General features: G+C 40.6%; 2 protein-coding genes across 2 annotated transcripts in view; both read right to left on the reverse strand.

Moving 5' to 3' along the window:
- cdk10 (cyclin dependent kinase 10) overlaps positions 1–6,191 on the reverse strand; it is a 12,201-nt gene extending 6,010 nt beyond the window's left edge. Inside the window, exons 1-7 of the mRNA XM_078258018.1 lie at positions 5,790–6,191; positions 4,582–4,654; positions 4,401–4,472; positions 3,528–3,630; positions 2,243–2,324; positions 1,918–1,985; positions 1,112–1,164 (exon numbers count right to left, since the gene is read on the reverse strand). Coding sequence (XP_078114144.1) covers positions 1,112–1,164; positions 1,918–1,985; positions 2,243–2,324; positions 3,528–3,630; positions 4,401–4,472; positions 4,582–4,654; positions 5,790–5,879 — 541 coding nt within the window. The 5' untranslated portion in view covers positions 5,880–6,191. The remainder of the gene's footprint in view (positions 1–1,111; positions 1,165–1,917; positions 1,986–2,242; positions 2,325–3,527; positions 3,631–4,400; positions 4,473–4,581; positions 4,655–5,789) is intronic.
- Positions 6,192–10,066: 3,875 nt separating this feature from the next.
- Positions 10,067–13,004, reverse strand: LOC144521631 (charged multivesicular body protein 4b-like). Its single transcript, XM_078256192.1, has 5 exons — positions 12,815–13,004; positions 10,937–11,033; positions 10,729–10,846; positions 10,410–10,536; positions 10,067–10,128 (listed from the first exon to the last, which is right to left on the reverse strand). The coding sequence occupies exons 1-5, from the start codon at positions 13,002–13,004 to the stop codon at positions 10,067–10,069; spliced, it is 594 nt and encodes a 197-aa protein (XP_078112318.1).
- Between the last annotated feature and the right edge of the window lie 14,262 nt (positions 13,005–27,266).

The following is a 27,266-nucleotide window of genomic DNA, read 5'->3' on the forward strand; positions in this document are numbered from 1 at the left end:
ACATTTGAGAACCACAGAATTGTTGGCGTGTTCTCTAAATTAATGACAATTAATCAATTTCTGAAAATTGTATTCAAATGATTTTCTGTAAACTACAGCTGCAAAGATTAGGCGATTTAGGCGACTATTAAATTAATCGCCAACTATTTTGATAACCGATTAATAGGTTTGGGTCAATTTTCATGAAAATAGTTCTCTGAATACAGCTTGTTAAATGTGAATATGTTCTAGTTTCTTCTCTCTTCTGGGACAGTAAACTCAACATCTTTGAGTTGTGGACAAAACAAGACATTTGAGGACGTCATCTTGGGCTTTTTGGGAAACACTGATCCACATTTTTCCCCATTTTCTGATATTTTAGAGACCAAACAACTAATCGGAAAAATAATCAAAAGATGAATCAACAATGAAAAAAGAATTAGTTAGTTGCAGCCCTAGAGTCAATCGGGTAATCGATTAATCAACAAAGTAAGTCAACAAAATAATCTTAAACAGAGTTTCTGCAGGTTTCACCAAGTCAAATTTAAGCCTTTTTAAGACCTTTTTAAGAACTCAACTAAGCCCTAAATTCTGTTTTAATCGAGCCAAGGTTCGCTTAACTTCCCCATAGCTGAAGAATAAAATCTGTTTCATGTCTGTGGTACAATCTGAAAGAGACTCGTGCCAATAACACGAAAGCTGATTGGCTGCAATGTAAGTTGCATGCTGGTCTCATCTGTAGTCTTAAAACAGTGAAATGATATACCGCTAATGCTCAAAAAATGAGCATTAGAGGTAGAGATGCATGGCGTAGGAAAATGTAAACCTGTTTAAAATGATTTAAGACCTAGAACGCAATACCTAAAAGCTCCACAAATGGTAAGTGGACCTTGATTCAGATCATTTTTCCAAAAGTCTACTTACAAACTTGCAAATGCTAACCCTATATTTACATGAAATAAGCGTATTTTACATAGAAATAAACAGTCAGTGATTCAATCATAAAAAATTCTACGGCAGTCATTGTCAAAGTGAGAGACAGAGGTCAAAGATCAGCGCTGGCAGAGTTTTGGATGTATGTCAGTACAGGAATTATGTGATTATAGGGAGAGCTGAGAGAGTGCTGACTCACCAATCTTAACGCAGCCGTTGTCCGTCATCAGCAGATTTGACACCTTCAGGTCCCTGATAAAAAGATTAAAGAGGATAATAAGTGAGCCAGCTCCTACAAGATACAATCCTTTCACCCCCTTCACTTGTCATGCATTTGTAGAGTTGAATGTGTAGACTTTGAATGTGTAGACTTCCTTGGCTCTAAGGGAGCAACTCTGCATTCTATTGATTGCTTAAAGAATTGCCTGTGTATTTAACAAGCTTGCTGGATTTTAAATCATATCAGTATATGTGATTCACACTAGTGAGTCCTTGGTCCTAAATATTCCATTTGTTAGGACAGAATTAGGTAGGTAGAGTATTATGCTCCAATAACCTGTAGTTTCTAATGAAATAAACAGCCTGATTCCATTTAATCACTTTAAACGTCTTCTTTATGAAGCCATGTATACTGAATGTACATGTGCACTTTGAGTTGTTTAACATTCTGTAACTGCTTTATGTGTACTGTGTATTGCAACTGTATATTATATATTAATTACTATGTTCAGTCATTTTACATGTACTGTAATTCTAATACGGCATGTATCAGGGCATAATTGGGAATTGGAGCTTGCTCTCAATTGGCCCTCCCTGAATAAAAAAAGGTGATATATAACTAACAAGCTGCCATTATAAAAACACAAATGTATATAGTTCTTGTATTGACACTGTTATTGGTTCAGATATATTTATGTAAACTAGACAGTGGGTGCTTTAAACTTTCTTTCTCTAGTATACTGAGTACAGTAGTTGTTGGGTTTCCAGTAAATGTCTGGGACTGACCTGTGTATGATGAAGTTGTGGTGGAGATACTCCAAGCCTCTGAGCAACTGAAGGATGATACACTTTACCTAATAAAGGAAAGCAGAAGAGAAATTATTATAATGCAGACAACACAACTAGTTTTAATTAATTTTAAGGAGCCCTTATAAATAAGTACATTTTCATATTTCTCTGTAATTCACTACAGATTCATGTCGTTCAGATATGTCAACTGACTGGCATTTGTAATCATACAACAGCTGTCACACTAACTGCAGTTTTACACAGCTATGGGGGTCCCATGAAAAATGGTATCATATGAGTGATGGTATGAACACTGTCCTACCTGAGCCTCGGAGAACGGTGTCTGCATGTTTTCCAGCAGACTGGCCAGATCCTGTTCGCAGTAACTCATCACCAGAAACAGACTGAACAAGAAACACAATTACAGAAAAAGAGATGATCAAAAGTTAAGTTAACAGACAGCAGTAGAACATCTTATGATAACTAAGTTTAAAAACCAGCTGGGACAAAATGACAGATTCTGAATAATTACACTGCACCCAGAGAGCAGCAATGTGCAGCAATAACTGTTGCTGTAGAATATTCTGTTATTGTTTGTGAATCCATTGATGTGCATCTACCCTAACAGCAATACTGGGCATTCACACCAAATAAAATGACCCGCCGATTTGCCGCAGGGTGGTGCGGCTGGGGGGGGACTGTCAACAAAACTGCCCATTTGTGTGACGTCCTGTCCTGTTGTGTTCTTAAACCCCCTTAACAAAAGGACAAGTAGATTACTGTTTTCCGTCAGATCGTTCGTAGATTCTGACGTATCCGACCGCACTTGAAAGCAGCTTACTTCACGGAGAGAGAGAAAGAAAAGAGAAGCGAGATACAGCGAGTGCTTTGTTGTTGCAGGAAACATTTAACTATTACACACAGGGTTCATACGCATTTTCAACAATACTTTTCGGCAAATTTCCATGACTATATATTCCTGAAAATGTCAGTCGACATTATACAATAAGAATAAAATTCTGTGTTAAAGTTAACCCTCAGAGGTTTAACAATAAAATGAATGACAATGTATGTGGTTCATAGTGGGATTTGTAATATCGCGCCCCGAATAGAACAGTGAGGTTAAGACGACGTGAAATACATTTATTAATCACATATTATTATGCTGTGTTAAAAAAAAAATTCCATGACTTTTCCAAAACTTTCTGGGTCTTTTTATGTTTCCAAAACCTTTCCAGGCCTGGAATTTGCATTTTTTAAATTCCATAACTTTTCCAGGTTTTTTCAAAATGTATGAACCCTGTACACAAACTCCAGGGCAGGTAAGTGCCTGCGTTTCCTTTTTTACCCTCATAATGTTTAAAATCTTTCTTGTGGCAGCGATAAAGTTAGTGATGTCCCGTTTCCTGTACGGGACTCTCACACCGCCTCAAACCATAGCTCAAAACACACTGACAAGTCTGAACGCCGTTACATGACTGGCCACCGCAGCGCGACGTGCGGTTGCATTGGCCTCGAATTTTCGCAGCACCCCCGCTGCCTAACCCTAACCCTGACGCAGGCAGTGTGAACGCAGCCTTATGGTGGTGTGTGTGCATGTGCACTACCTCTCCAGTTGACTGCCAACAACCACTTCTTTCAGCTCCACTATGTTGGGATGTCTCAGCCTCAGCAGCAGGGTGATCTCTCTGAGGCTACTGATGGGGATCCCTGACAGACAAAGAGAAGGGCATCGGCAGGTCCAACAAGAAAAACAGCAATTAAAGCAAAGGGTCCTAGTTTGTCGGAGCATCCACATGATGGGAGACTTCGGTGATCGCACCCCCACCCCTCCTCCACCAACTTGCTAACAGGAAGGATTAGAAGAGGTAATTATCTTATGATTTTTATGTCCTCTTTGTCTCCAAAGCTGAACGCTGCTGTTGTCCTTTCTCAGCGGTGACATAAAACGCATCACCCGTGCTTCTGCACCATTTTGTAAACGTAGCCACAGTGAGAAATACAGAGATTTGTGGAGCTGATAGAGTTAATTAGCTCCATATCAACTTATGGCAATGGTTTGAATGTAACGGACATTCATTAATATAAAATTGTTACGCACTATAGCTTTAAATGGCTCAGGCATTTTGGACACCGTGAAACAAAAACTGTAAACTGTGGATTCAAATTATTTATATTTTGCAAATGTTTTTTTTGCAATGCTAAATGTGGGACAAAAGGATGGCAGTATAGGTTAGCTGTGACGTCCAACACTGTGTTTCAGAGCAAGATACATCTCCATAACTACTCAATTAACTCCTCTATGCACCAACCGTCAGGCTAAAACTTCCACATGACCACTGATGCTCCCTACATTCCCCAAAAAGGTTATTAAAAACAAACAACACATGGACAAAGCCAAACATACATACAGTGCCTACAAAAATACTGCATTCAATACACTCACACATATGAATCAGCGTTAAGAGCATTGATCTCACCATCTTTCTCTTTGTCCATCCGGACCTTCTTCAACGCTACAATCTCATCCGACTTGGTGTCTCGCGCTCGGTCTATGTTAAGAACAGGAAACAGTTGTGGGTTACCCAGCAGTTAAAATGATCTGCTATTTTTAATTTTCCTAGTTGAATCAATCTATAGTCTGCAACATTGATGACTTACACACAATACCGTAAGTTCCTTCTCCGATGCGGTTAAATTTCTCAAACTCTCGAACACTTCTGCAGCTCCCAAACTGAAAAAGAGTGAAAAGATAGAGATGGCACAGATGCTCCCTTCACTTCATGCATCATGCTTGTCTCCAGTAGTAGCTTAGTTGATTTTACAGCCAGGGCATTTTAAATTAAACATGACCTACAGGATAAAGCCTAAAGAATTAAAGTGGTCAAGGGACAGACACTGGAACGTTGCACTATTCCTCTGGATAGATCCATGTGAAATGTTCTGTGTATTCAGAATTACCAACAGTAAAGTGAACATTGAGTAAAGTTAAAATGAAATAAACAACAAGAAATCAATAAAGGGATCTAACGGTGTTGATCAAACCAAACAGGAGACACTAAGAAGATTTGGGTCTGAGAGGAATTTGACATGGAAAAATTAAGGCCAATGCACATCAGATAGCCTAAACAATCTGGGACGGGTAGTGTCACCGGGTTGATGAAGTTTACTCAGTCCTAAAAAGGTACCCTGAAGGAAGAGGACACAAAAAAGAAGGCTTGCCAGGGACTCAGTCGATGACGCAGAGAGTTTGGGTGCTTTAACATGCAGGCTTATGTGTTCGTGGGAGGCAGTAATAAGATTGGCAGTAGTGAAGTGCAAAGACCTTAGTTGTACTTTGGAAGTTAAGTGCCTCGTAAAGCAAATGCGCCTCACTAACTAATTACTTTTCCACAATGTGTCCTCATAAGTCGTAGTGCTTTACTAAACCCACATACTAGATGGAGAGAATGCCAAACTATTTAAAAATCGGCAATTTTAATAACTATAAGTTACCTTGCTTGTCAGTGAACACTGGCGGTTCCAAAAAAATGATTGGCCCATCGGTGACTTTTAAGAATATGCGTATCGATTAAATTGTAACTTGTGGCTACATAAGCTGATTTAGTGTTAGCGTTATACGGTTTTGTATGCTTCATGTGAGTATCGAGCAAAAGACATCTACACAGCGAAATATACCTATTATATGTGATGTTGCTTGTGTCAAATATATGCCGAATTTCAGACCAGGCCACCTACAGTTGTGACAAGTATCAAATTGTGATGTATGAGTTATGTATCGTTGCTGATAAGCATGACATCATTAAACTATCAGAGTGCTGAACAGAGTTTGGCTTCATTTCCTCCCCACACGAAGCTAACTCTCTTACCCTATCATTTCGAGGCACTGTAAATGTTTTATTGTTCTTGATAGACTTGAGCCTTATAGGGTCCTGTTCGTCCTCTCCCACGGTGTCCATTCTTTCGGCTCGTTTGCAGCCTCAAAAGACAAGAGTAGAGTCCGTTTTAGCTTTAACTCGCCAGGCCGCAGCTCACTCGGGCGCCGCCATTGTGTTTTGGTTTGAGCCATCAACAGAACAACCAAGTGCTTTCCCGGAGTTTGGCACAGTACATCAACGCATTGCCATGCGGTTTTGCAACTGCGTGGTATTTGTACAGTCCATTTTGAGTTCTTCTTTGAATACTGCAATAAAATACAGACAATAAAAAAAGGAATCAAATAGGAAGAGATTTGCTGGGACACAGTATGGGAGAATCTACAGGATACCTCCAAAACTCCTGATTACCAAATAACAGACACATACATGTATCTTACTCCAAGAACACGTCATGCTATGAAAATCATCTCATCTCCTAATTGTGACCTATGTACACTTGATGTCTCAGGGGCATTTATACATTTTACATACGTTTTGGGAGTCATAAACCAGCAGTAAAAAGCTGCTCACAAAGAACAAATCAGTAAAAATAATTTTGCATAGTAAGATCATTTAGTTTTTATATTTAAGTAAAGTGTGCTGCTCATTCTGCTGTACTGTTAATTATGTAAAAAGTAAAATGTATCTGAAAACTTCTTTTAGAACTTTTTTATAGTTTCAGTTTTTTTTAAGGTTTCTCTGATCTTGAATTGAATTTGTTTATTTGCGCAATAAAATCAAGGCAACAGTAAGAGATTAAGAAAACCCCCAGGGGCTTATAGAAGGGATCTTACCTAAGGGAGAGAAAAAATAATATATAATGAGCAATTACAAGAGTCTTAAATTCTACAAATTGAACACAAGTAACCACTGAATTAAAAAAACAAACATAAGGTTGGCTACATAAAACAACAAAAGCATAAAATAAATATACAAGAATATAGAGAAAATTATGATGTGTGGTCTTATGTGTGTATGTGTGAGTGGTTATGAGAGACAGGATGCCAAACAAAATCAGATATGAATAGTTCAGACCAATAAAGTCCCAGGTTTGACTCCCATTTTACCTCCTGCAGGACATGCTGAGTTATCGATTGGCCACAAATTTGTTCCCCACTACGAAGGGTGTGGAAGAGGGCCTCCGCTCTTTGACGGCATCAGCTATAGTCATGGTGGATGGCGAGGCATAGAGGTCCTCTTGTGATGGAGCGGTGACGATGATGGCAGGTCGAGGTGGAGAGGAGTGAGCTGAATCGGACTCAGTGTTGGACTGTGGTGGAGGGGGGCTCTCTTCAACTGAGAGAGGTGTCAGAGATGGAAGATACACACCGATTAACACCAAACATTTACTATATAACTGTAAGATTTACCCACTACAAAACCTTTGTTTTTGGAAAGGTTTGTGGTCAAGATGAATGGACTAAATAAACTGGTGAAGATCTTCTCCAGCCTGTATTGTAATCCATTGCGGCAAAATTTAGTCCTCACAGATAAAGGAGTAAACACCGGACTGTCTGGGAAAAGGCCCGCAAGTCTGTAACCTGCTGTTTAGAGGAGTCACAGCAGCGTGTGTGTGTGCTTGTGGCTGCAAAGATTGATTTTCGATTAATCGGTTTGATTCAAAATCCTCTGATTCCAGCTTCTTAAATGTGAATATTTTCTATTTTCTTTACTCCTCTATGACTTTAAACTGATAATCTCTGAGTTGTGGACAAAACAAGTCATATGAGGATGTCATCTTGGGCTTTGGGAATAAAAAAATGTCACAATTTTCTGACATTTTATAGACCAAGAACTAATCGATCGAGAAAATGTATCGACAGATTCATCAACAATGAAAATAATGTTAAATTGCAGCCCTACCAGTGTTTGTGTGTGGACATGCTTAGGTGTGTTGCCAGTTTTTCTGTTCTGTTTTTTTCCTGTTAAATTGGATTGAGCTAATTTCTTAAGAGCGTTAGGGCTTTGTCTGTCTGTGTCTATCATATTACACTGCTGAACACAATTGTACCTCGGAGCTGGGGCATAGTACAAACTGTACAAATTAACATAATCCTAAAGAGGAGATAATTGTGCAGCAGCTTTGTTGGCACAGTTGCTACTAAAGCTGATCAGCATTAATAATAATAAAGACAAGTGGTCATCTGCACCTTCATCTCACAGGACACGTCATCAGCTGTACTGATGATAGATATTGAATGTCTAATGAATTCCTAACTTGACGTTAGGATTGTATAGCCATCTTAGAATTACTGTAAAGCTTATACATCTGGGCTAGGACAGGTCACGTCTATGTTATTTTATTCACGCATTATTTAAAAGAACAACTATAAGACTTGATACAAGGTCAAACATTGTGCAGTGGAGGTTAGAAGCCAAGAAAAGGCTCATAAAGATACCACCTCTCTAAATAAAATAAATGGGATGAATTACAATACAAAATGAAAAGTCATTGTTGGTAAGTGACCTTTTCAAATGTGTCTTTGAATGATGATAATTAGGGCTAGGCAATATATCCATATTATATCTTTATATTATATTGATATTGTGATATGAGGCTAGATATTAATATCAATATTTTGTGAAAGCACCAATTGTCAACCCTACAATGTTGTCATCGATGTATTTGTCGAACAATATTGTGATATTTAATTTTCACCATATCGCCCAGCCCTAATGATGCCGGTAGACTGTTCCAAAGAGATGGTCCTCTATAATTCAATGTAGCAAAAAGAAATACAAACTTCAATAGTTATTAGGGTGATAGCTCAGTAGACTCATAAGTATTTCCATTTACAGTCCATGTACAAATATAACTCCCCTGCACTTTAAGACACACACACACACAAACAGAATATTGCGAAGAATCTGGGTCAAATTTAATTTATTCCTAAAGCAGCAATCCTTAAATCCAATCTGCCGATTCGGTGATAATATCACTGGTATGTTTAATTCTGTGTCCTTTTTTTCCCACTGAGGCCATTTGAGGTCCTGTGTATGTCATTCCTACCTGGATATTCCTTCTGGCTTACTCCAGACCCCATTAGGCTTTAGTCAGCGATTGCACAATCCTTACATGTCCACATACATGGTGCTCACATTTTAGCCAGTCCATGCTACATTTAACAGTCTGTGCTATGTCTGAGGCTACTTCTTTTATCAATCTGCCTCTACCTGTCTCTGCCACTCCCTCCCTGCTTCCGTCACTCGCTCTGTCTGGTGGCAGACACTAATCCTGTGCAGCTGCTCACAGCCATAGTAAGAGGTATTGGATTTAAAGGGCAAGTAAAGATAACTAGAATAAAATCTGGTATTATTATGAATAAACAAATGACTGTATAGATATATAATACAAACATGTATAAATGCCAGTGGATTTACAATTAGTTGTACTGAATTTATTGTTTTATAACAGAGCATTGCTAAATACTTGATTCTGATAGGTCAATTACGGCATTCTATGTTCTGTTGCTATAAATAACAGGCCGTTGCTATTATTATTATTATACCAATTTTAAGATTATTCTTGGGCGTTTTTGGCCTTCATTTGATAGGACAGAAGAGACACGCAGAGGATAGGAAAGGGGGAGGGAGAGGGGAAATGACATGCAGCAAAGGGCCACGGATCGGACTCGAACCCGGGTCGCTGCGTTGAGGACTGAGCCCTAGTATAACAAAATCTATATTTTGCTTTCAAATGATTGATTTTACTGTGAATTAAACCCCTTCAGGTTGATTCAAGGCCCCTCACATCACCCTGGCAGGGTTTAATTCACAATAATGACCCGCTAGCTCTACATTTTCCCTTTCATATTTTATAATGTATCTATTTTTCTCTTATTTTATCAATTTGTTAGATTTATTTTCTATTGTATTTGTTATATACATTAACTCTGCCTAGAAGGTTATGTTTTTGGATCAGTTTGTTTGTCTGTTTGTTGGTTTGTTTGTCTGTCAGCAGGATTACAGAGAAACTACAGGCCCGATTTTCTGATGTGAGGGTGCGCCTCATTCAGTTCTAGATTATACATCGCTTCTGTTGGACTCCTTCACATTGTTTAGACTTGGTTTTGAAAACACACCAAATTGTTTTGGAAATGTAAAACAGAGGACGCTGACACTGTGAAACATAAAACATTCAACAATAACCTATAATTTCTGCTTATTTATTCCATCCTTTCCTCTTTTAATGCCTGTGTGTTGTGGCTGATGGTGTGTCTATGAGGGGGTTAATTCGCCCAGCGCCGCAGATACTCTAAATCATCTTCAATCTCATCTTCGTCCGTCTTGGCTTCGGGAAAGAAAAAACAAAAATACTCAACAACAATTTGCATGAATTAGTAGACACTGCAGTCAACTGCAGCTTGTATTGTGCCATGGCATGTTGAGCTGTTATCATCTGCTTGTCAACTCATTTTTTTAAGAAACTAACATATTAAGTTGCACACTGCTACATTTGCATGTCATTTGCTGCAAGTGGCTTCATGTTCATCTATGGTGTGACAAGTCCTCTGCTTCACCGACTACGCTAGCAGACAAAGTTTTAGTATCTGGTCTTCAGATGGTTCTTACCAGGTTGGGATGGTGATGCAGGGGACAACACTTTGCAAAAAGGGACTCTCTCTTCCAGTTTGTCCTTCTCAAAGAGACTAAGATCCAGATTCTTCACCAGCCTCTCCAGCTCTGCCAGTAGCTCATCCTGAGACACACACACACACACACACACACACACACACACACACACACACTTGTCATGATATAGCAAATTATATTGATCAGAATAATGCACAAATACAAAAAAGACTAATCAGTTCATATAAACAAAATCCATGTCTGAAATCACAAAAGTTACTCAAAAATTAAATTCCTGAAGGAATTACCGTCATTGTACCTCATCAAATTCCACTCCAAGGCTCCCAGATGTGTGGAGGGTGTCTGACATGTCTAGAGTCGGATCATGATCCTCTGTAATGTCCTTGATCAGGTCATTCATCTCGTTGAGAATATCTCTGAAACAGCCAGCAGAAAGTGCTATCTTTCAGATATTCATACATGTCATCAATTCAAAAGATCTCCTATGCTGATGTCTTTTCCCTTACATATTTTCATGAGCGGACCTCATGGCCTTAAGAGCACAGTCGATGTACTTGATGTGTTTCTCATGGCACTTCTTTCTTCTCAGCGCCTGCAGAGCCACTGTGAGAAGTGCATAGGGAGATACAGTATATGAGTAGGAATGTTCTCAACCAGTTTTAAACAAAACAGCAACAGCACAGTCATCCCAAATATAACTACTGAGCAATGTTATCTTAATGGCAGCTATAATTTCTGTTCTAATTTCTGTATAACATTAGTCTTTTATCAGAAATGTGTGGAAATACAGGAGGCCTGCAGGTTTCTTGACAGATACCTGAGAGCACTAAAGTACAGACACACTTCTGTCATTATTAGTGTAGTCTCGCATTGTCAGACCTTTCTCCACCGCGCTACGGAGGAGGGTCTGGCTAGTCCGCACTGCATTTGGGGATAGGAGAAAAACGTGCTCTGGTTTATTGGCATTTCTTTAAACCAATCACAATCATCTTGGGCGGTGCTAAGCTCCGGACGGAGCCACGGTGCCTCTGCTAAATAGTCTCAGGAAGGAACTTGTTTTGGTGGAACATGTGTACGTTCAAAAGTAGTTTTAGTCGTGCAACAGAAAACTCAGATTGGACAGATAGTCTAGCTAGCTGTCTGGATTTACCCTGCAGAGATCTGAGGAGCAGTTAACCATAGTCCTCACAAATCCACAAGAGGTTAGAACGCCGACACAGAGACAGAGGAAGGGGACGGACATCCAGCCGAAATGAGGGACATCCGGCGGAATTTCCGGCGGCACCTGAACAATCCCAGAAGTGAATCCGCGCCGATATAGACCACTATTAGTGTAATACAGTATTATGATACAGTATTCCCCATTGCCAGACCTTTGACTTTAAACCCTTCTCACATCAGATATGTTGACTTGTCACAGCAGAAAAAGCACGTGGGAATTATACTCATGAATAAATGATGGCTCAGTTCCATTATAACCCCAGTAAGCTATTCTACAGTGGCCTAGTGAGCCATCTTGCACATGAACTGGCGCTACTGCAGATGTTATTGAAGTTTAGGGTTTGGTGATTGATATGATGATACATATCGGATATACATCTGTCAACAGTCAGACATATTGCCATACTATCTACACTGTGGTATATCTCCCTTTAACATCTCTCGTTGTAATAGATCATTCTACACAATAATGTCAATTAGTTAACAATACTCATTTCTGACCATTTTGATCTCTATACATTAATGTGATAAAGTATTTCAAATGTTCAGAGGTTCAATACATAAAAACATGGAAACGACATGTTCATCTTAATCAGCCAATGCTGATGACCAAAAAAATAATACCATACCAAACATTTTAACACATCTTAAAAACAATATAAAAGCCGTTTTAGATATAGGTATAATTCAACTTTACAAAGTTCTGGTTATAGGCTACCATATTATTAAGCCATAACGTTAACGTTACCCCATGAGGGATAAAGGAGAAACTACCGTGTAGTGTGTGTAACAGGTACTCTTCACCTGCCACTGCTATTAGTGCAGTAACATTTGTGGGATTAGCCCAAAACAGACACTTCTGTGTTGTTGGTTTTCTCAATTGTTACCCACACCTGTGCTTTTCTTTCGCCATGTGTATCACAACATGCTAATGTATTATTTCTAACGAACATAACGGCTATATTTGGGTTAGAAATGGCCTGGTTGCTTACTGTAATGGTAGGTCAATCTGCAGTTAGCTAATTAGCTAGTTTACGCTAACGTTAGGTTGTCACTGATACACTGTTACCTACAGTGGCTCATTGTATGTTTTTATGCTTATTAAAGAGTTAAACAAGGTATACTGTTAGCTATATCAACAGCTTTATAAATCTACGTCTCACCTCTTCTGTTCCTGATGCTGTTTTTCTTGGCCACCAGAAGTTCCTGGTCGATCTTTGTCATCAGAAAGTCTTTCTTGTTCATCAGCATCTCCTCTCTCTCGGGGAGTTTCTCCATCTCCTTTTGTTGGCAGGGGCAGGCCATCTTTCTCGCCTTTCCTCCTCCACTACACAGCTTACTAAACAAAGGCATACCGTATCTGACACACACTGGCAGCTTAATTAACAGGGCTCCGACCCTGGCCTTGCACTGAATAGTGCGGGTTGTAGCTATGGCTCCCTGTTACCTGGAGACCACATTTACTGTAAAATACATAATAATGCAAAAGTGTTTGTGTGAACCGTAACGTATATATCGATGGTGTGAACCATATTGAACATTTATTGGAACGAGACTTGTCTAAGGAGTACAACAATGTCATATTAATACTATTGCCTATATATTTCGAGATATAGGCCTAATTTAAATATTATGAACTTTCAAACATGCAAACAATTGTGGAAGAGTACAACAAGTGTGTGATTATTGGCTGCCATTAAAAAAAAATTTAAATGGTTTCAAAACAGTATCGTGACTAAACTTTGACTTATACCAGTCTGTGATAATCCATCAACATATGTTCCCATTGATCTCAACTGTTAGTCAAAATAATTCATAATTTCAGCTTTTTTTAACTCAGAAATTAGGTATATTTTTATATAAATGCGTTTTATTGACCATATATTAAAACAATAAGTGTAAAACTAGTGGTAATAGGTTGGAAAGAAGTTGGCTAAGAAGATGTAACACAGAATTGGATGATAATTTATACTTCATGCTTTATAAACTGGCCAAACAGACCGGGTCAATTTTGACCCGGGAGGACAACAAGTGCATGGTCGATGGGAAGACAACACAAGGGTTAAGTCAAGTCAAGTCAACTTATTTATAGAGCACATTTAAAACCAACCAGGCTGAACAAAGTGCTGTACAAAGTTATATTATGTTATAAAAACAAAGACAACAAATATAGACACAATGAACATCATACACACAACACACTTCTATACAAATGTCCCTAAAATAAATGAAGTATGATTACTTTGATTTTTTTTTTTTACTTAAGTACGCCTACAAGTAAAATTACAGGTTTAAACATCTACTTAAGTAAAATTAAAAAGCAGTTCATTTAAAATGTACTCAGAGTAAACGTCACTTAGTAACTTTTTAAATATACAAAGTCAGTGTTGTTTGAAATAAGTCAAGTTACCCACTGAAAACCTCACTCAGGCTAGGCAGTTTCTGTGAACATCAGTGAAGTTCAGGTAACGTTTCTACATGAAGACCTAGACTCAAAGATAACAAACACAACTTTGAATGTTGTTTTCATGTGAGGACAGATTCAGAATCACATTATTTGATACATGCAGTGACATTAGTCTTGGAGGCAGCGGTGCAGACATTTATCTGCACTTTCTAAAGAATCCCAGTGTAGCCAATAACAACAGGTACTGGGACAAAATCAATCACACAGCAGCCTAAACAGCATCCTTACAGTGGGAAGAGAAGAGAGCCACTGAAGGTGCTGTAGTTATTCCCATCATCATAGACTGAATAGCTTGATGGGAGATCCAGGTGAATTGTATCTCCAGCTATCAGCTCCAAGACAACAGAGTTAGTGAAATAATCAAGTCCACCTACTTCCTTTCCCTTATGATTAAACATGATCCTCTGGTTGTTCTTGTACAAGTATACACCCATTCTACGTGTTCTGTAACCACACACAGTGAACTGGAGATAGTAGACCCCTTTGACTGGTGCTGTGAAGAAGCCTACAGAGTAAGAGTTGAGAAGGATTTATGTAGATTTCCATGACCACATGTGTTGATGTGACCTGCAGTACATTACCTGTGCCTGGATTGTAAGCATTGCCAATGCTGGTGAAGACCTTGCTGTATTTCAGTGTGATGTCTGTGTTGTATGGTCCAACATCTCCTGCATTAGTCAGAGCTGTATGAAATGCCAACTTCGGTTTCTCTGTAAACACAAAAATGTCAATGCATGTCATTGAACATGTGTGTGTGTGTGTGTGTGTGTGTGTGTGTGTGTGTCATCACCTGCATTTTCTCTCTCCAGCTGGTTAATCCTGGACTCACTGCTGCTCAGTCTGGTCTGCAAGTCTGGTGTTAATGACATTGAATCACACAGCAGAGCAAACTGTTAACATGCAACTTAGCTTGACAGAAAATGACTGACTTGACTTGGACTAGCATTATATAAAAATATATATATATATATATAACTATTTTTTTATAATTGTTTTTCTATACATGTTTGTTCTTATTTATTTAGGGATATAAATATTTATTCATTATTTATTTATAAAGTAATAGTTGCTGAGTGTGACTGTTTGATCTCTTGTTTTAAGGAAAATGTACGTGCATGTATGCTCGTTGAGTGTTCACATGCATATGTACGTATGTGGGCGTGATAAATGTATTGTACATTAATGTGATTTTACATGTATTCTTGTAATGGGTTGTCTGAGATGTAATGTTTTTGTATTGTGTGTGGACCCCAGGAAGAGAAGCTGACTGCTACGGCATATCAGCTAATAGGGATCCTTTTAGTAATAACAATAATAATAAAAGTAAAAAAGTAGATGTTTTGTACTGAAAAATCTTTCACAGAACCCTGTGTGAGAAAATAGGTATACAAATGTTTTGTACTGAAAAACAGAAGTTTGATTTTGGTTTGTGAATGGTTAAATCAATTTAAAGATTTATTCTGCAGCTCACAATACACACTTCAGTCCAACTGTTAAAGGACAACAGTATTTACAGGAAAAGTAAACAGTCTGTACCCAAAGTCTCTCTCTGCAGCAAAAGGCGGGGCGTTAACATACAGGACCCTCAAGCCAGGGAGTGGAGTTCAAGTCTTTCACTCAGGAAATGCGTGTTCCATGGGAGTGTTTTAATACAAACCACGATTTTTTCCTAAACTTAACTAGTCGTTTCGGTGTCTAAACTTAACTAAACATAACCCTCACTTTTTCTTGCCTAAACTTAACCGTAATCTCCACAGAAATGACCGGCAGCTCGCGGTGCTCTGTACCCAGTGCACAGTCACCTATTCTGGGGTAACTGAACGACCAACTACCGCTGACCTGACAGAGGTCTCCTAGTTTTCGTATAATAGCATACGTTTTAGTGTGCAGAACTTTTCGTAGGATATCATACGAACCCGTTGATGAGAATGCGTTGCAATTGTGGTGATAAACATTGGGAATGGCATCAAACCACGGATACGTTGAATCTTTAAGTTATGTTTTAATCTTGATTGCATTTTAATATTTTCCTCATTTCATTAATGCCACATGTAATGCTTTTTGAACAGGTTAGATAAATTGGCCAGTAATATAATTGTTAGACAGGTATTAATACCACAAACTATTACCTTTTCTCTTTATAAATACAGGATACTGCAGTTAAGACTGCAGTATGTTAGGGGGGGAGTGCAATCAGAATCAGAATCAGAAAAGCTTTATTGCCAAGTATGTTTTTTACACATACAAGGAATTAGTTTTGGTGTTGTAGGAGCACGTCACACATTCTCTAAAATAAGTTAAACAAACAGGTTAAACAGAACAAACAATATAAGTATAAATATATGTATATATACACACACACACACACACACACACACACACACACAGAATTTCTTCTCTGGAGAAAGAGATCCGGGTACCATCGCAAAAAACAAAGTTCAAACAAAAACAAAACAAAACAACGTGCACAGACACACCGAGTCGCGCCATCTTAGATAATAAAAACAATTCAGTGAAATACCTGCGTTCTCTTCTTCAAGGTCTCTAGTTTTGCTCTCAGTGGCAGTCAGTCTAGTTTCTTGGACTGAAAAACAGAAGTTTGATTTTGGTTTGTGAATGGTTAAATCAATTTCTAAAACAGACTCAACTTGCTGCAAGTAAACAAACTGTTAAGAGAACTCCAGTGATTTTGTCCATTCTTTGATAAATAATTTATCTGTCCATACCAGAAGTCTCTCTCTGCAGCAGCTCCACGTGCACCTTGGTGACGATCAGCTCAGTTTTCAATTGATTCACCTGGTCCTCACTATTCTTCACTCTGGCCTCCATGTTCCTCAGCTCCACCTGGAGCTCCACCACCATGTCTCTGAGGGCCCTCACCTCTGCCCAAATGTCAGAGGTGGTTTGCTTTGTGGTCTGCTCAGTCCATTCGTCACCTTCATCTCTTGGACCTGCCTCAAGAAACGTGTTGATCTCACCCACCTCGCCGGGGTCTCCATCCTCCCCCTGAGCCCCTGACCCACATGGACCAAGCAACAACAACAGCAAACCAAGAACAACCCTCACTGTCCAGTTACACATCTACAGAAAGGTACAGTGGTAGAGTTGGCCTGTCTTATATAGTCTCCCAACTTGAGCTGGCTAAACGAATGGGAAAAACAACAAGTGTTTTTGTCTGATAGTGGGACTCAAGGCTGCTGATGTTTTAATTTGATCTCTGTGCTGGTGAGAAAATACAAGCTGCTACATCCTTATGTTAAATCTGAGGCCTTTTTATGCTCAAGACCATATTCTTTCAACCAGTAAACATGATCCTTTGGTTGTTCTTGTACAATTTTACACCCATATCACCTGCTTGGATTTTACACACAATGAACTGGAGATAGTGGACCCCTTTGACTGGTGCTGTGAAGAAACCTACAGAGTAAGAGTAGAAAAGGATATAAATCCTTTTCTACTCTTACTCTCCATGACCACATGTGTTGATGTGACCTGCAGTACATTACCTGTGCCTGGATTGTAAGCATTGCCAATGCTGGTGAAGACCTTGCTGTATTTCAGTGTGATGTCTGTGTTGTACGATCCATCAGTCAGACCTGTAAAAAAAGACCACCTTCGGTTTCTCTGTTAACACAAAAAAGTAAATGCCTGTTATTGTGTGTGTGTGTGTGTGTGTGTGTGTGTGTGTGTGTGTGTGTGTGTGTGTGTGTGTGTGTGTGTGTGTGCGCGCGCTGGCTGAACGAATGTGAAAAACAACATGTGTTTTTGTTTGATAGTTTGACTCAAAGCCTGATAGAACACTTTTACTTTAAAACCCTCTCATGCAGTCACAGCAGTGGTGGAAGAAGTATTCAGTAGAGCTGGGCAATATGGAGAAAATCAAATATCACAATATTTTTGACCAAATACATCGATGTCCATATTGCTCCGATATTGTAGGGTTGACTATTGGTGCTTTCACAAAATATTAACACAATGAGCTTTTGGTAAATAATCACCAATGATGTGGGTATACTGACTAACTATATCACGATATACACATATACTATGACAACCAAAATGTAAGACGATATCTAGTCATATAATCTTAGCACAAAAAGTAAGGAAATTTGTGTTTGGTAGATTATTTCTCTGTGGTAACAATGCTTTTTGGCAATAAATCTTACCGTTGGAAAGCCTGTTTAGTTCCCTTTCAAATGGTGCCCCATTTGTAAGGAACATGCATTTGTGGGATGAGCAGCAGAGCTGAGTATGGGGGTTGCGCCCATGAAAAACAGCAAAATAACCTGTTTGGCAATGGCAGAGAAGATTTGGCAAATTTTTCATGAGGTAACCCACATACTCAGCTCTGCTGCTCATCCCACAAATGCATGTTCCCTACAAAGGGGGCACCATTTGAACAGGCTTTCCAACGGTATATGATTTTTGCCAAAAAGCATTGTTACCACAGAGAAATAATCTACCAAACACACATTTCATTACTTTTTGTACTAAGTTTATATCGATGTCGATGACTGGACTAAATTGAAGAAATTGAGGGATTATCTAAATATGAATAATTAAATACAATGTCGGTAACAAACAGCAGAGGGCAGCAATATGCCATTGCAGCGTCTAGACTAGAAATAATAAAATAAAGAAATGATTGTAAGGCCGTAAATTAAGTATAACAAAACGTCAGCTAATCTCATGAAGTTAATGAAAATCCATATCTTTGTTAGAGCCATGCTCTACCGTTTGGTTCTATCAAATGTTATTTAGCTCCAGGTTTCTAAATGATGCTTTCCTTTAGTTTAAAATAAGAAATGAAGTCAATAACTATGTCTTTGCATTGTTGAAATAAAGATTTTTCTAATCAACAGTATTACATTGTGATCCTGAAAGTCCCAAATGATATGAGAAGGTGCTAATGTACTTTTGTCCATATTTATTTCACATATTGCTCTAGTTTGTGTTTCACAGCTATATATTTCCTCAAGGTTTACTAAACCTCAAACTGTTCTCTAGTTCTCCTGGCTCTGTTAATAACCTTTCTCTGACATCCATCTTTGCTGCAGCCGGGGATCGAACCGTTGACCTAATGCTGCTGTAACTCAGCTAACGCTGGACAACAGCGTCCTCATGTGGCCAAACGACGCAGCTGTCCAGAGCACATGAAGGGCACCAGTTCAATGACAACATCAGGGCTTTCTACTTTAGGAAGAAAACTGCAAACATTCAAATCTTACATTCATCTCAACTATTTGGAGAATCCGTTTAAATCAAAAACAGGTAAACTGTGTGATGTCAGCTTGTTAAATGTGAATATGTTCTAATTTCTTCTCTCCTCTGGGACAGGAAACTGAATATCTTTGAGTTGGGGACAAAACAAGACATTTGAGGACGTCATCTTGGGCTTTGGGAAACACTGATCTACATTTTATAGACCAAACAACTCATCCATTCATCTAGACAATAATCTATGATGAAAACATTGTTAGCTGCAGCCCGAGTGAGTTTAAGTTTAGAGTAGCAAAACAGAGCTATGTCCCAAATAATAGCCACACAAGCTGCCAGAAGTTCTTGGATCAGTAAAAGTGAAGGCATCTCTGTGCAGGTTTCCTCCACCTCTCAGCTCTTTACCTTCAGTTAACTCTGATACAACCAAACACAAGTCCAGAAACATGTTGGCCTTTTTCAATCAGAAGACACAGCTCAAGAGTTTCAATTTTTATTAAAAAACAGAAATTAAAACAGAAATCTTCTCTCCTCCACTCCAGCTAAGATGGTCTGATAAACAGAGAGAAAAAAGACTTGTTAAACATGTGAAGTTCATAGAAATACAACCAGAGACAGTTTAGAAGGGAGACGCCCCCCTCAGAGTAACTTCCTGTTTCATTTCAATATGCAATGTAGCAATATAACGGCAGACTTGAACAGCTGAGTCGCAGCGACCCCATCAGCTCGTTTGTGTATGGTCAATATGCTTTATTTTGGCCAAATTCTTAGAGGGATAGTCAGCGGTGGTGTCTAATGTGAATATAGATATTACATGTTCATGTGTATTAGTGATGAAGACAGTATTTCTATTGTCATCGCGATATGTGTGATCACAAAAAGCCACCTGATACCCGATGGAAATAGAAAATCCTTTTTTAGTTTAGTTTTGTTGCTACAGGCGGGAACATTGCGGTTGTGGAGATTGCTGCTATCCCCTGCAGTCGGCATGTCAATAGTGCAGTATTTTAATATTGTTATCGCGACAGCCCTAACAGAAACCAATAAAAAAAATAAACTGATGCAATCTACCATCAACTAGCATCAAAAGAAACTTACTTCTTTCTCTCCATGGGGTTGGCAGGAATTGCCTTATGGAGTGGCGCTAGCTTCTTATGGTATGACACCACCATTCTTGGGGACACCACCACTCCCAGTATTCAAAAGGAGGGGCCCTTGACCTTCCCTCTGTCCTGATTATCAAACGAGTGGAAAAACAACAGTGCAGTTTCATCAAGTATCATGCTTTATTAGAAAGGCAGTTTAAGAATGCTTTCACTTTCAAGGGATAGGCCTTTTATGTATGTAATGGGTACCGGCTTGGCACCCGTTAGCAGGTTATTGCAATAATACTGTAACAGCAGGACAAAGTACACATAAAGAAGTGAGACACAACGACGTGTTGTTCTTTCTCCATTCAACTGGATTATGAACTCACTTACGGCACTCCCAAAGTGTACCGGATGCTGTGAAAAGCTACTACTGCCACCTACTGGCGCAATATGGATTAGCATGCCCTTATTTTTCTCCTTACTTTTAAATGATCAAACTATAAATTAAGGTACCCAGAAATATGAAAATCCATCTTCAAAGCAAAACAATAAACTCTTAAAAAAAAAACAATTCACCCCGACAAACAAAAATGGCTCCCGACATTTTCAATTAAAATTGGCTCATGCCCCCTTTAAACTCACAACATTACGCATTATGTAGAGAAACCTCAGGTACTTAAAACACTACTTAACAGCAAAGTCTCTGTGGGGGAATGTATGCAGCCTGCATAGGGTAAATATATGGCATGTACAGTGCCTGGGTGTACATGATATGGCGTGGTTGCGGTATGCAAGGCAGCACGTATGGGACAAGTGAGTGTGGAGATGAAGTGTGCTCAGTAGCTATGCAGCAGGTGAGTATGGATCTGTGTGAATAGAAACTGAATGGATGTTAGCATGTGACTCCACTGATGGCTCACCGAATGAGTCATATGTGAGGAATCTACGTGGTCGTCTGTCACGTACAGACCTTCTAACCTCTGTCTGGTTGTGCTCAACAGGAGGAGTCAGGGGTCCGCTTTCAGTATCTGAGTCAGATTGCCCATTGGCTCCGTATTCTTCTTCGGGCCTGGTGGGGTCAGGTAGAGTTTCATCAATGTTTTGTTCAGTTTCATCTTGTGTAGGTAACAGGACATGGTCTGGTAAGTGTCCAGGTACAGTATGGCTTTCCATCCCTACAGGTTCTGGAGCAGCTGGATCTGTTACCGAGGTACGGGTAGGATTTCAGAGAGTAGTAGATTTCAGCAGAGTCAGTTGTTCATGCAAGGTAAGCGGTCTCTTGTCTGTTCTTGTTGCCAGTATCCTCAACCAGTAACCTGAGGCACAGTCATCATCTGAATCCGAGTTGTCGCTCTCATCTCTTCCCTTTTGTATGTCTGTCTGTTTTTCTCGTCTTTGTTTATGTTTTTGCTTCTTTTCCAGAGGTGAGATGATTTAAACAGGTAGATCATTTACCAGCAATAGGAGATTACGGTGCAGTGTTCTGGTTTTTCCCTGGTCTCCGGTTTCAGAACAGACAATGTACACTGGACTATCAGAAAGCTGCTTTTTGACTTTGTAAACAGTCTTCTCCCAGTATGATCTTAATTTGCCTGGGCCTCCACATTCACTGAGATTCCTGACCAGAACCCGGTCTCCTGGTTGCAGCACCATTCCCTTGACTTTCCTGTCATAAGTTACTTTCCCTCTTGCACTGGACTTTTTGCTATTCTCACTAGCAATCTGGTAGGCTTCTGACATTCTCTCAGCCCATTTTTCTACATATCCTCTAGGTGAGTATGGTTCCTTTTCTTCTCTGAACCCAAACAGCAAGTCAACAGGAAGATGTGGATGACGGCCGTAGAGGAGGAAAAAGGGTGAGTAGCCTGTGGATACATGTCTGGTACAGTTGTAAGCGTGTATAACGTGGGAGGTGATCCTTCCACCGCAGTTTCACGCTTTCAGTCAATGTCCTCAGCATCTGGAGTATGGTGCGGTTCAACCACTCAGCTGGGTTTCCCTGTGGGTGGTAGGGTGATGTTCTCGAGTGACCAACTCCAGACAGTTGTTGCAATGTTTCGAATAACTTATTTTCAAATTCACGGCCCTGGTCGTGATGCAGTTTGGATGGGTATCCAAATCGGGGTATGAAGTCACTGAAAATACGCTCGGCAGCTGTTTTTCCGCTCTTGTTCTTTGTGGGATATGCCTGAGCAAATCTGGTGAAGTGGTCAATCTCTACCAAAATATATTCATACCCTCCACAACTGGCTTCCAAGTGTAAGTAATCAATGCACACCAGTTCTAAAGGGAAGCTGGATGTAATGCTACCCATAGGAGCACGAACTTGTGCGACAGGTTTCTTGGCTTTAATGCATGGGCATTTTCGTGTGACATAATCCTCTATTTCTTTTGCCATAAAGGGCCAGTAGAATTTCTCCCTAGCAAGGTGAAGTACTCTCTCTGTGCCAACATGGCCCAACTCATTGTGTAGGTATTTCAGAGCTAGTGTTTTGTATTTGGAAGGGAGAACCAACTGCTTCCGTCCATTCGTTCTTCGATAAAGGAGGTCATTTTCTTAATGTAGCCTGTTCCACTCATGAAACAACTTTTGAGCGGCCCCATTTACAGTTTTCCGTATTTCATCTATCAATTTGGTGTTTGACGCCTTTAACTCGATTATTATTTTAACTTGGTTTATGGTTTGGTCCTTTCTTTGTGCTTTTACAAGATCATCATGGCTGATGGTTGGCAGGTCAGAATTTGACTGTTGGTGATGGTCTGGGGAGGAGGTGTTGAGTGCTGCCACCCAGGCTACATCTTTGCATTTAGCTGCGTAACTTCCATCCCATGTTGCCCGCACTGCCTCATCTGAGAACTCCTCTGTGCAAGTCATCTGGTAGGTCTCCATAACCAGGGGGAGGCGAGACAGAGTGTCCGCGTCCACATTTGACTTTCTGGGCAGGTATTTGATGTCAAACCGGAAGTCTGAGAGTTCACCAACCCACCTATGACCAACTGCATTTAACTTTGCTGTACTCATTACATAGGTCAGCGTGTTGTTGTCTGTGTAGACGGTGAAGTGTGGAGAATAGTACAGGTAATCGCGGAATTTCTCACACACAGCCCATGTCAATGCAAGGAACTCCAGTTTTCCACTGTGCAGGTGGTAATTACGTTCAGCTGGTGTAAGTGTCCTCGAACCATATCCAATAACTCTCAATTTTCCATTCTGGTGCTGATAAAGGACAGCTCCTAGGCCCTTGTCTGATGCATCTGTATGCAATGTGAGGGGCAAGTTAAAGTCCGGATATGCCAAGACAGGTGGATTTGTTAGGAGAGAGACCAGTTGTTCAAGGGCGTCTTGATGTTTGGTTGTCCAGTTTACATGCTCTTTGGAAGGCAACTGTGGGCGTTTTGCATTTTTTTCTGGTGCTGAGATCTGGGCTTTCTCTGGTTTAGTTTGGAGTAGCTCATAGATCGGTTTTGCAATCAGGGAGAAATCTTGAATGTATGAACGGTAATAGCCCAGGAACCCGTCAGTTTCCTTACTTCCCCAACTGTCTGTGGTCTCTTGTTTGTCAAGTACCGCTTCCAGGTCACGTGGGTCTATTTTGACTCCCTCAGCTGACACAAGGCGACCCACGTACCTGACTTCTGGTCTGAACAGCTCGCATTTTTCAGCCCTCAAATTCACTCCATGGCGCTGGAAGCCTGGAGAACTTTGCAAAGTGCCTCGACATGTACTTCAAATGTTTTTGCATAGCAAAGTACATCATCAAGATAAGGAATGCAACAGTCATCTCTGAGGGGCCCTAGCATTTCCTCCATGCTCCGCTGGAACACCGCAGGGGCGCTTGAGAGTCCAAATGGGATCCGGACCCATTCATAGAGACCCCATGGGGTAATGAAGGTGGTGAACTAGCGTGAACCCTCAGCGATGAAGCCCTGATGATAGGCTTTGCCTTGGTCAAGGATGCTAAACCAGGCATTACCACCAAGAGTGTCTGTCAGATCCTGTATCCTGGGCAGCGGGTGTCGATCAGTGACAGTCTTTTTATTCAGAAGGGCGCATGCAAGCGATGCATAGCCGCAGGCTGCCATCTTTCTTTCTGACACACACCACTGGGGCAGAATACGGGGACTTGGACTTGACTATCCAGCCTCTCATCAACAGCTCTTGTATGTACTCTTTCACCTCTTTAAACAATGGCTTTGGGACTGAAGAATATGTTCTTTGAACAGGTATTTCATCCCGCAGGGTGATCGACATTTGCAGGCTTGGTATGCAACCCTGTATCATTGCTGTCACGTGCAAAAGCTCCAGCTTCTTCACAGAGCATCTTGTTAACCACTGCCTGTTTTTCCTTATCCAGGTGACTGACGTCAACACTAGGTTGCCATGGAGATGGTCTGGAGCTGGCAGAGGTTGAGACAGCACTGTTGACTGTCACTGTTGGCTTGGGCAGGTCAGGTGAGTCAAGCGAGTCTGGTGAAATCACTTTTTCAACATGGATGGATTCTGCCAATGGCTGTCTTTCTTGGGATGGTGATTGGGTGCTTTGTGTTGTTTCCAATGGGTACAGCTAAATATGGTTTTCTTGGATTTTGCACTTCCAGCAGACCTTCGCCAACATCCAGTTCAGATAGCTGTACATGTTGTCATCAGGTTCAAACAGAAAAACTGAATCAGACAAATCCATGTTGGGTGGGACTTGGCACTTGACCCAGGTCACCTGACCTGCTGGAATGACATTGTCTTGTCTGCCTGTACGTAAAAACCCACACTTCATAACAGGTTCGTTGGTCTGGATGAACTGTACAAGGAGCTCTGCCTTTTCTTGTGGTACCGACATGGATCACAGAGCAGGCTGATGAGCGTTGGAACCAGTTTTTCAGGCTGCTCCTGTATGATCTCCTCCAGCACATTAAAGCCCAACAGTGGTCTCTCAAGAGCAAGCCTACTAACAAGAAAAGGCACAGTAATCGACAAACCAAGGTTTTCATTGCCTTTCAGATTGATAGTAAGAGCAACCCAGCCATCAAATAGGAGGATTTCACCATTTACTGCATAGACTTTCAAATCTTCTTCATCAATAATTTCACTGAGTGGATTCACAGGGGTGTCTGGCAGGTATTTATTTTTCCAGTTCCTGTCGATCATGCTCACCTGGGCTCCCGTATCCAGCAAAGCCGCAACAGCTAAACCATTCATATTACAATGGGTGAGAGCTTTTCTCCCAATGAGCTTGGCTAGGCGTTCACTTTTGCTGTTGGGTAAAACATGAGAGGGTGCTTGGGATTCCTCATTTGGTTGTCTCTGTCTGTTGTCCTTTGTTACATTGTCTCGTGTCTGAGTGTTAACTCTCGCCACACATAGTTTGTCAGACTTAGCAGCATGACATGTGTCGGGTTGGGACGGCTGGGACCCGGTTACTGTCTGTCCCCTGGCAGGGACCGGCTCCAGTTTCCCTGGCGCGTTGGCTTCTTCAGGCAGCCCACTGCCCTGTGGCCATCTTCCCCGCAGTAGAAACAATGTGTACAATTGGGACAGTTCAGTTCAACACACTTCTTACAGCCATATGGTTTTCCTCTTCTATTGTATGTTTTGCCTTGCTATGAATGGCTGTCTTGTTCTGGCTTCTGTGTCTTTATTGACTGTTGCATAAGTTCAACAAGATTGGTACGTTTTTCAACTTTCTCTGTTAACTGTTGGATCATATCTGGCTTTGGTTTCTTTTCCACATTTCCCTCCTTGACACAGGGAGACTGAGCAGCATTAGCCTCCACTAGGGCACTATGGACATTCGTGGGTCTTTGGCGGGTGGATGGACCTAAGCGTCTGTCTCTTTCACTTTCGTCACTCATTACCCTCTTCATCTGTTTCAGGATTGCCTAATCAGTTACTCTAGGATCTGCAAGCAATGGTTTGAGTTTCCTGCAAATGTTGGTGTGTTTGTGACCGAGGCCTTGATACACTGTGTGGAGGAAAACATCTTGTACCGTGTTTGCACTGTATTTAACATCTGTGTCTGCATGTCTTGAGGACAGCAATATTTTCTGCTTGAGTCCTATTGCTCTGTACAGGAATTGTTGAGGTGTCTCATTGTCTTTTTGCTTGCTCCTGGAAAAGCTCCATGTTGCTTTGCTCACCCAGGTGGGAGTGTAGAAAGCCTTTAAGCTCTTCAATAGGAAGGTTGTCCTTGTTCATTAACATGTCCTAGAAATTTCCAGGTTTGATTGCTCTTAGGACAGCCCTCACATTTTCCGAATCACTGAACTGCTCCTTTAATCCTTCTTCAATTTGGCGGCAAACACTATTGTAGCTGATATCTGACCCCTGATCTCCAACCTGACCCCCCTGAATCTTGAACTCTCTACGATGAAGGTAAGAAAGCTCTCTTAAGGAGACCATTTTATTATGTGGGGTGGGTGTGGAGTGTTCACTTAGCTGCTTGGTACAGTCACTACTCTGTGACCTGGTCTGCGCTATTTCAGATGGGTGGATTGTTGGCTGCAGAGTGGATGTGGGCATGTACTGCATAATTTTCTTGAGCTCCTCATAACTCGAAAGCATTTTCTGTAGTTCTATTTCATGTGTGTTCATGGATGTTGTTGAAGAAAGGGGATTGGCCTTAGCATTATCAACGTCAGTAACCTCACTATCAATTGTCACGACTGAGTTGACATTGGAATTGGCTTTATCTTCTTCAACCCTAACTTCAGAGTTTGACAATGGGACCTCGACAACATCCCCTGTCGGGTGCATTTGCAGATCAGACACATGGCCGTGGATGGTTACATCAACTATGTCTTTCAACTGTAGCAAGTGGGCCATACCTGTATCCTCAGATTCTAGTA

This window comes from Sander vitreus, chromosome 8 (assembly GCF_031162955.1).
Source record: "Sander vitreus isolate 19-12246 chromosome 8, sanVit1, whole genome shotgun sequence".
Classification (NCBI taxonomy): Eukaryota; Metazoa; Chordata; class Actinopteri; order Perciformes; family Percidae; genus Sander; species Sander vitreus.

What these genes read in the sequence shown, in the direction of transcription:
- LOC144521631 (XM_078256192.1), bottom strand. Translation starts at nt 13,004, where the DNA reads ATGCCTTTGTTTAGTAAGCTGTGTAGTGGAGGAGGAAAGGCGAGAAAG. An exon ending in CAGCATCAGGAACAGAAGAG is followed by an intron (nt 11,034 to 12,814) that starts GTGAGACGTAGA and finishes CACTTCTCACAG; the next exon opens with TGGCTCTGCAGGCGCTGAGA. An exon ending in TTGGAGTGGAATTTGATGAG is followed by an intron (nt 10,537 to 10,728) that starts GTACAATGACGG and finishes TGTGTGTCTCAG; the next exon opens with GATGAGCTACTGGCAGAGCT.